Source organism: Gastrolobium bilobum, unplaced genomic scaffold (genome assembly GCF_033153095.1).
Source record: "Gastrolobium bilobum isolate Gb01-03AN ecotype WA unplaced genomic scaffold, APGP_CSIRO_Gbil_v1 utg7360, whole genome shotgun sequence".
In the NCBI taxonomy this organism is placed as follows: Eukaryota; Viridiplantae; Streptophyta; class Magnoliopsida; order Fabales; family Fabaceae; genus Gastrolobium; species Gastrolobium bilobum.
In genome coordinates, this window is record NW_026898299.1 from 225,490 (window position 1) to 235,766 (window position 10,277).

The 10,277-nt window shown below is 32.3% G+C and overlaps 1 protein-coding gene across 2 annotated transcripts; it reads left to right on the forward strand.

Annotated features, from left to right (window-relative positions):
- Positions 1-838: 838 nt before the first annotated feature.
- LOC133314684 (protein kinase STUNTED-like) lies at positions 839-4,899 on the forward strand. 2 transcript variants are annotated; one of them, XM_061516200.1, is made up of 10 exons: positions 839-1,148; positions 1,261-1,358; positions 1,533-1,782; positions 1,870-2,517; positions 2,609-2,857; positions 2,953-3,116; positions 3,203-3,282; positions 3,402-3,549; positions 3,651-3,800; positions 4,344-4,899. In XM_061516200.1, exons 1-10 carry the CDS (start codon positions 977-979, stop codon positions 4,584-4,586), a joined length of 2,202 nt encoding a protein of 733 aa, XP_061372184.1. In that variant the 5' UTR covers positions 839-976; the 3' UTR covers positions 4,587-4,899. The 2 variants fall into 2 exon arrangements, with proteins under 2 accessions (XP_061372184.1, XP_061372185.1); XM_061516201.1 differs by having other exon boundaries at positions 839-1,139.
- Positions 4,900-10,277: the final 5,378 nt, after the last annotated feature.

Genomic DNA, 10,277 nt, shown 5'->3' on the forward strand with positions numbered 1-10,277 from the left:
TGGTCAAAATCTTGGGCATTAAAGCTCGTTATTATCTTGCTAAAAAAAGCCACACGTACGAAAGTCTAAAGGTTAGAATATATTTTTATTCTGTTTCATTTTATATTTTACTCTAACAAGGAGAAAAAAACTTTTAGCTTAATTTTTAATTTAATAATTTTTTCGGCCAATATATCATACCCAGAATACGGTCAACTTAGTATCGTAAGATTCGTAAGTGCCAATGGTTAGTAATTTAGTAAGATTGTATCTAATTTCCTTTGATCTTGACTAGATTCTCTCCATAATCCTAGAAATATTAGAATCTAACAAATTATCTTTTATTATTCAATTAAATTTATAATATAGTCAAGTTTGAAAATTAAAATTTAAATATTTATTATTCCTTTATTTAACATTTAATTTTAATGTTTTACAATAGTTTATTAATTTTAGTGTGAGACTACTATTAATACATATAGAAAATAACTTAAAATCTTTCTTTATCTAAAAGATAAATTAAAAAATAAGAAATAGGATATTCTTACTATTCATTTTTTTTTATTACTAACTTATTACTACTCTAATTACTATTAGATCCTATTTTTTAATCGACAATCACTATAAAATTTCTGAAACATATTAGTTATATTAGAGTGATAATAAATTAATAGTAGAAAAACTTAATTGTAAAAATATCCATACTCAAAAAATAAGGTTAGGTAGGGTAATTTTTTTTTTCTTAACTAAATAAAAGTTGTGGTTGCACAGTTGCACTCTAAAATTTGTGTCCTTTCCTTTTCCATTTTGGTGTGCGCGAGCTTCAAAACCAAACTGTCCAAAACCAAACAAACCCAAAAACATCATAAACCAAACCAAACTCTGTTCCAAGTTCCAACCTCTATATGAGCTTAGTTCTCAGTCTACAACGAACTGCAATCACCGACAACAAAAGGACAACAAACTCCGATTGTGACACACTACTAACAACATCAAAATGCTGCAAATGGGCACCGCCGGAGAAGCCACCGACGGAAGCTCCGGTGGCCGGACGGTGGTAGTGGGGGTGAAGATGGACTCTCACAGCAGAGAGTTGCTCACTTGGGCTATGGTCAAAGTTGCTCAGCCTGGTGATGTTGTGGTTGCTCTTCATGTTCTTGGTAATGATGGTAAGCCATGACATGGTGATCTTTCTGGTTTGCTTTTTTGGATTTTCAATTTTTTTTTATTCCCTTTATTGGATTGAAGTTGAGTTTGACTATTTTTTTTTTCTTGTCGTAGAAATTGTGAACCGGGATGGAAAATCGTCTCTGTTTTCGGTCGTCAAAGCGTTTGACTCTGTTCTTGCTGTTTATGAAGGATTCTGCAATTTAAAACAGGTTGAGATTCTCAACATCTCTCTTACTCTTGCTGAATCTTAATATTTAATATGTAGGACGTGCATATTGAAAACTGCTGCTATACAATTTACAAATTATGTTTCAGCCTAATTTTTGAGGAAATTTAATGCTTATAATATATAAAATGTGAGATTTTTGGTGAAAATGATTCAGGTTGATCTGAAGCTCAAAATTTGCCGGGGTTCATCGGTGAGGACAATTCTGGTTCGAGAAGCAAATGCTTATTCTGCAACTCATGTTATAGTTGGAACACCTCGAGGTCTTCATAAAATCCGGCCATCTACTTCTGTAGCTAAGTACTGTGCTAAGAAGTTATCCAAGGATTGTTGGGTTCTTGCTGTTAATAATGGGAAAGTTGTGTTCAAGAGAGATGGCTCACCAGCAAATCGTGCTGACTTAAAAGGTTTCAACTTTTTTTTTTTTCTTGTTCTGTATTGAGATGTCAATCTCATTGACATAGTAGAGTTCACTGTCAATGAGTTTGTTGCAGGATTTGATCTGGATCAAAGAAATGGGTTGCTCGGTTCGATTCACTGGACACTCAGCAAGAGTTCAAAAGTACTAAATGATGAGGGTAGTGGTCAAATTTCAGATCACAGCTTAGCTAAGGTTTTTATGGATTCTGCAGAAGTCAATGGAAAAAAGAGTTGCTTTATTTGTGCTTCAACCCCAGCATTGCCAGAATCATCTTGTAACTCATCTACAGAAGAGTCTTCTGGTGATGTTAGTAATGAGAATAACTCTGTGGCTATAGTACCTGTACCTGAGTTGAAACCAGGTTGGCCTCTACTACACAAGACAATTTTATCAGAGAGGCAATCTACTGAAAGATCATTGTTGCGCCAGATCTCTGTGGTTCAGTGGGCAATGCGGTTGCCCTCTAGAAATATTTCATATGCTGCAAATCATGACCTCAAAGAAAGCAATTGTGACCGAGATAAAGATCAATTTTTGGCTCTAGATAGCAAAAGTGGCGCTCTTGTTCCAGTGGATGCTGAAATAGGGACTGCTTCTTCGCCTGAACGTAATTCAAGAAGCATTCCTAAAGAATTGGAGGGCCTTCATGAGAAATACTCATCGACTTGCAGATTGTTCAAGTACCAAGAACTTGTATCAGCAACATCAAATTTCTTGCCTGGTGTGTATTTTCTCTAGTACTTGTTTGACTCTTTGAGTTCAATTTGTCCAAAAGTGGTTTATTTTTAACATGGTTTGTTATGTGATTTCAGAAAATTTGATTGGGAAAGGAGGAAGTAGTCGGGTTTATAGAGGATGCCTTCCTGATGGCAAGGAACTTGCTGTTAAGATCTTAAAGCCTTCTGATGATGTTTTGAAGGAGTTTGTTCTAGAAATAGAAATTATCACTACCTTGCATCACAAAAACATTATTTCCCTCGTTGGGTTTTGTTTTGAAGATGGCAATCTTCTTTTGGTCTATGATTTGTTATCAAGAGGAAGCCTTGAAGAGAACCTTCATGGTACACAACATATACATCATTACTATATCGCCTTTTTTATTCTATGTGGCCTTGTTAACTTACTATTTACTTCTTTTTGTTTCATGCCAAAATAGGTAATAAGAAAAATCCACTTGTGTTTGGTTGGAATGAGAGATATAAGGTAGCAATGGGTGTTGCTGAGGCTTTGGAGTATCTGCACGACAGTGATGGCCAACCTGTGATCCATCGGGATGTAAAATCATCAAATATATTATTATCTGAGGATTTTGAACCACAGGTAATTTATCTTTCTGTTGGTTGACTTTCATATTTTGAATCATTTATACTAGTCAGGTCTCATACTGTTTTGTTGATTTTCTACAGCTCTCTGACTTTGGACTTGCTACATGGGCCTCAACCTCATCACCATATATAGTCTGCACAGATGTTGCTGGAACCTTCGGGTTTGTACTTTCAACTCCCACATAACTGGACCATCCATTCTTATGCATAGATGCTGCAAGAGAACTTGTATTTGAAATGGTTCTAAATTATGTATAATTGTTTAAACTCATTTATGCAGTTACTTGGCTCCTGAATACTTCATGTATGGTAAAGTAAATGATAAGATTGATGTCTATGCATTTGGTGTCGTACTTCTTGAGCTTCTTTCAGGGAGAAAGCCCATAAGTAGTGATTACCCCAAAGGTCAAGAAAGCCTTGTGATGTGGGTATGTCTCTGTAATCATATAGTCCGGCATCTACTCAGTTACTTTTTATTTCTTAATCATATGCATTGGAGGAAAAATAATGCAAAAAATATCTTTTCCAGGCAAGTCCAATTCTTAATAGTGGGAAGGTGTCACAGTTGTTAGATCCTAGTTTGGGTGATAACTATGATCATGAAGAGATGGAAAGGATGGTCTTAGCAGCCACACTTTGTATCAGACGTGCTCCAAAAGCTAGACCTCATATGAGCCGCGTAAGTGGTCTATAATTAATTGGCTTCATGTAGTACCTGAATTCAAATAGCATCCTCCATGACTTTATCTTCTTAATTGAACACTGTCTAAGTAGATGTTCCGGGTTTAGCCAACTTGGGACTCGGATCATCTATGATCTGGACACCCGTTATCTAACTTGGGCTCGTTTCCCGACTTAGGACTCTGCCCTTGAGCCCATATCGTGGGTTTGATCCCATGATCTCACTCTTCTCCACAACTGCCATGATCACCACTAAAGGAACTGCTCCATATCTATGATCCTCCTCCTTAACCGCTCATGAGAGCAACTATATATACATTGATAGTACCAAAGGAAAGGGACTTCAGATCTATTACTTTCACCCATTCATACAGAGCAGATACACTCGCTTTGGCTTATCTACAATCTTCATCAGACCATATCCATCATTAACAATTTATAATATCTCAAATATTTAACCTACTGTTGATGTTCACTTCTGAACAGTAGTCTCATTTCATTATTGTATTGTTGGTCTCATAATTATTCAATTGGACCACAGATCTCAAAGCTCCTTGAAGGTGATGCTGATGTAATCAAGTGGGCAAGGCTAGAAGTTAATGCATTGGAAGCACCAGAAATGCTAGATGATGAAGCTTGCCCACCTTCTAATCTACAGTCACATCTTAATCTTGCACTGCTTGATGTGGAGGATGACTCGCTCTCCATGTGCAGTGTTGAGCAGAATGTCTCCTTGGAAGACTACTTGAGAGGCAGGTGGAGCCGCTCATCAAGCTTTGATTGAGCAAACCACTAGCGAATTGCCAAAAGCTTTTTTATCTAAATCCTTGTAGATAATGTTTTCTTGTGTTGCCTGTTCCATTATCTTTGGCATCCTTTATAGATAGGTTTAGGATGTGAGGTTGTTTGTGTGTGCCCTCCTCCTTCCCTTAATAGTCAGTCAGGAAAGTACGCCTTGTAATTTGTTGTGCTGAGTTAACCTTTGTCGTTCACTTCAAATGGTGCCAGGTTTAATCCTTGATCTCGATTTGATCAAGTTGTAACCTGTTGCAGTGGCAAAAAGTTGTTGCTAAGAACATAAACTACATAAGGATTATGCATTTTAATAAGGCTAAGGGCAATTTCTTCAGAGATGATTCGCTTTGATTATGATCTAAGAAGTAAAGTTTTTTGCTTTTAACAGTTGTATATGTGTCAAAAATAAAAATTCAGAAAAAATGTGAAAAACATTCTTGAAATGCATTGAAACTCACTGCCATCATCCAGATATATTACAAATGCAAGCATGCACTCTTTTACAATACCACCCATGACTAGAGAAAATTATGTGACAGATTATATCATATAGTTTAGGGCTTTATTTGTTTTTTGTTGCTGCAAAATTTTTATCTATTGTGGGGTCTATCAATTTAAAAAAAAAAAAGAAAAGAAAAGAAAAGAAAACGAGACACAAATATCAATGGGTCAGCTGCAAAATAAAAATTTATATAATAACATAAAACAAATAAAACCCTATAATTTATATGTCTCATTTACTCAATTTATTTTCAAGAAATTTGCTCTTAGTTAAAAAAGTAGTTATTCTCTTATGTATTTTAAATCTATTTATATGATTACTCTCACATTTCATCACAATTCTATTATATATTATAAAGAATAGTTATATTGCTTACCTATTTAATTTTTTTATTTTTATTATCTTTTTATTACTATTAGATTAAATTTAAATGAACGGTCTCAAATAGTTTTTATTTTGTTTTGTTTCTCTCTTCCTTACTTTCCTCAACTAATTACATATTTTTTTTATTTCAACTGTTAATTTAAATATAGTCTAACGACGGAAAAAAAAATAAAAAATAAAAAAGTAAACAATATAATCATAATTATTGTCAGATTTTTTTTGGGGTAACATAATTATTGTCAGATTTCATCATAATTCGATTATACATCTTGAGTTAGGTTTAATATAAGACTAGTGAATTATCCCTACGATGCACGGGAAAAAGATCAAAAATTTTGTCGGCAACTGTCGTTGGTTAATCTCTAAAAGAAATAAACGTGTCCCTATTTTGTGCCATTTTGGGAGTTGAAAAAGCTACAACATTCACATATAATTTTGTAAGTATCAACCACAAACAAAATTCTTCAATTAGGAAATATCAATTATTATGCAAATCAAATATAGTTATGTACTCAATAATAGAGTATCTTCATATACAACAATCGCATACAGCAGCAACAGTGATGAGATGACATCCTCCCAAAGAGAAATAATAAAAAAATGAGACAAAGTTCTTACGCTCAATACTATCCAGAACAATTATCAGCAGTTGATGTGCTCAATCAATATTAAGATATCCAACACCCTACAAAGGCATTATTAGGATGTTCCCAAATATGCAACATAAAATATCAAATTGCAAACTAATAAAAGTCCAAATTACATATATGTGTCAAAAAATAAGGGTTAAAACATTATATAATAAATATTAATTAAGTTGGAAGAAGCAAATCATTTAAGTTGAAAAAAAAAACAAAGGTGAATAAAGTAAAAAATAAACCTTCTCCTCTACATTAGTCTTCAATACTTCTCATTGATTCAACAATACTACAAAATAAAATCAATTAAAACACATGAAGAAGAAAATTAATTTTTCTGCTTAACAGAAGGCAATAATCAGACTAAATAAATACAAAAATGAGAAAACATATCAACTCCTTGCTATAATAAAAAAAAATTGTATCAAAAAAATTTGTTTGAATTGAGTGTCAATCAGTAGCAATCATTGGAGAGATAAGTTAACCATATACCAAGCATCTGCTTTACAATGATTTTGCAAAACCAAATCAACTATATTAATATTTGAAATACTTCCTTGTAGACAATGTTAAAATTTGTAACACTCCCATTATCATTATGTCCTTGACTCTTATTGATAGTCATTGCAAATGAAACGGCCAGAGAAAATTGTCTTCTTTGGAAATTTACATAAAATGCATGGCTTAATAAGCTCATCGTCATTCTAGGGATTAAGACAGTTTGTCCTATATTGCTTCATGTAAGAATAGTTGCCTCAACAACTTGGTTGCCCAAATATCAGTATTGGTTTAGATTTCGCTGCATGGTGGCTTTAATAATATAATTATAATTGTTCGTATTCACCAATCAACCCTTGCAAAAATCTCGAACAAAATATCGTTAGGCAGATCTTTAAGCAACTCACCTCCCTCATTAAGACACCTCCTTGCACGCTTTGTAGAAGTTGATTCAACCATTGATATAAGCTTGAAATATAAGAGTATGCTAACAAAAAATGATGCACCCAACTTTAAAAATAATAAAACGATGTTCAATTATTATATGAGATAATGACTTCTCAATTTATATAATAGATGTTTGTCATTAAGTTCACGCGGTACTTCACCATCCTATCACTATATAGTCTTTAAATTTTATCTCGGTAATTTGGATACAGAAGTTCAACAATTAATGTTATTAAAACATACACTTGGTAGTAAAAGATCGGTAAATGAAAAAAGCCCCTTTACGATGCAAAAATTGGATCCTTACTGGTTTCCATGCTTTCAAGGACTCATTTGATTGAAGGAGTGAAATTTATGTGCTCTAGATTTTGAATCCACAGCAATTCATGCAGACATAAGAATGTTAAATTTCCCACAATTACATCCCCATGCATTGCCACGATTGTCTTTTGTTTTTTGTATTGGGAGCCATAAACTCCCCCTAATAATGATAAAACGATTAAGATCACAAACGTGACACATAATCTCAATCAATAGAATTACTTACTTCCCAACTCACATAATCGTAATTCTAACTGCAACGTATAAACATAAACTATCAATAAGCTTGTTGATATCATAAAATAAGAAATCTGTTCATCAATAGGACTTTAGATATATGAATTTGATATTGTTAATCAGGACTATTACAATGCGATTATCAAATCATTATTTTTTGCTGGATACATCAAATACAAACAATCAAACACAACACAATCATGAAACATTGTTGAACCAAATGTCAAAAAATTGATGAAATGCATTGGTGGAAATATCTTCATCAGTTATATATTCCCTTTTACCAGCAATGCGCATCCACCTCCAACATCAAAACTTGCAAAAAATATGATAATTCTTACGTGTCAGTATATAATCTTTTAATCATATTTCTATACTTGTTCAAAAAGTACAAAAGATGTGCCCAAATAATATCTAAATAATAAAAAGGTGTGAAGTACTTTACTCTTTTTCCAGTTTAATTTCTTTTGTAGCTCGGACAACCGAACACATAAAACCATCTTCAACAGCGTCATTGGAATTAACCGAAGGTGTCAACAAACAAAGAAAATCAGCAACATCTGCACGGTCACAATTTTGACTCTCAACATCCTAGCAATAATATAGAAATGCACAAAATTAATTTACGTCTTACAAATAACGTATAAAATACTATCATGAAAAAATATAATTACAATTCTTACATACCGCAGCTCCTTCCCTAACAGCAAACCCAACATCATTGACGCAAGCACTGGTGAACGTTGCTTCAAGCTGTAAATAAATATTAATTTAAAAACACATACAAAAACTCTGCAATGGACTTAATAAAACATCAAATTTTTTCATTTTAAAAAAAGAAAAAACAACACACACTCGGGTCTACCACCGAATTAAGGAAAGATGTGATAATAGTTTTGTTGCTGCACACTTTAGAAATTTAATATTTTGGCTCATTGTATGAGTCCAAATTATTTTTCTTCACATTGACTTTACATAATATGGATGTATCTTTAAGAACATTAAGTTCTTCCAGATATTGCTTCAAATCAGCATCCTACAAAAAAATGTCATACAAAAATATCGTAAGGAATTTAATTCCAGCACGAAACCTCAATGTTGTTATACATAACCAATTTCACAAACCCTTTTGAAATGATGCTTGCATAAATAAGCATCACTCATTCCCAATAAAGCAACACAATCTCTATCGAACAACATGAAAGACGTTGAATCTATAAAGAATCCTTCACAATAGCATGAACCCTTCCACCTTAAAAAGAAAACCAAATCACATTACTTGTTCATAAACATCCAAAGTATTACCTGTTCATCCAATAGAACCATCTCTACATTATCATCAAAAAATGCAGCCAAGAAAAATATGAAACAACACTTCCTTATTTATACACGAACTAATTGCATTATTTTTGTATTCCCACTCATTGGTATTAAGGCATTTCTTGAACGCAACAAAATGAACAGGCATTGTTAGAAAATTATATTTCCTAATATGTTTGTGGGCTACATATTGTATTTATAATTATATTATTGTAATATCCCAAGTAAATAATAGTAATTTATAATAATAATAAATTAATAATAATAATAAATGATAAATTAGTATTAATAATAATAATGTGTATATATATATATGTTATTAGGAATAATGATAAATTGTGATTAATTGAATTATTAATTGATTGATCATTTATGCATTAATGTTTGATTGATAATGTGATTATATTAAGATGGGTTAATAATCTTTATTTGATTAGATATGATGAGTCATCGATATTCTGAGCCATAAGAAAATTAAGAAGAAAAAGAAAATAATTGTACAAAGTTCAGCCCATATCTGAACCCAAGACTTCATCTATAAATAGAGGCCTAGCCTAACCCTAGCCAACCCCTAGTATTTATCTTCTTCTCTAACTTTTTACTTCAAATTTTTATTTATTTTATTATTATTTTTCTTTGGTTACCAATCGCTTCTCTTCCCCAAATCGCTTTTCTTCTAGAAGGTAGCAAACACGGAGACCAGATAATCCTAATTCCTAGGTGGTCGTAGGTTTGTTGTGTATGAAATTTTATTGGATATGTCCTAATCCTCTAGAAATAATAGATTAATTTTTATATAAAATTTTGTCTAATGTAATCTTGATCTTTAGGAAATAATATATTAGTTTTATATAAATTTTGATTCACCTAATCCAAATCTTTAGGTAACAATAAATTAGCTTTAAAGAAACTTGTTATGATCCTGATCTGTAGGGAGTAATAAATTAGTTTTTTTATTTGAACTTTATTACATGTAATCATAGTCCCTATAAGTCTTAGGTTAATTTTATATGAATTTTGATAATATAATTATGATCCTAAATATATCATGGGGTTGTCTTATATGAAATGTATTATATGTAATCCTAATTCCTAGAGATAATTTTAAAGGGTGATTCCGATATTTAGGGAGTAACACACACACATCTCTGAGGATATTTGTCTATATGAAATTTGGAATTCCTATGTTCTTTTAGGTTATTTTTTATATATATGAAATTTGATATATATAGCCCTAATACTTTTGTATGAAATTTGGGATTAGGTATTTGTAGGTTGTCTTTTGTATGAATTTTTGTTTGTAATCCTAATACTTAGAGCGCTATAGTTTGGT

Excerpts from the sequence above, each read along its gene's own strand:
- LOC133314684 (XM_061516200.1), top strand. The coding sequence starts at position 977 with ATGCTGCAAATGGGCACCGCCGGAGAAGCCACCGACGGAAGCTCCGGT. Across the intron at positions 1,149-1,260 it reads TCATGTTCTTGGTAATGATG|AAATTGTGAACCGGGATGGA; the intron begins GTAAGCCATGAC and ends TTCTTGTCGTAG. Across the intron at positions 3,283-3,401 it reads GATGTTGCTGGAACCTTCGG|TTACTTGGCTCCTGAATACT; the intron begins GTTTGTACTTTC and ends TCATTTATGCAG.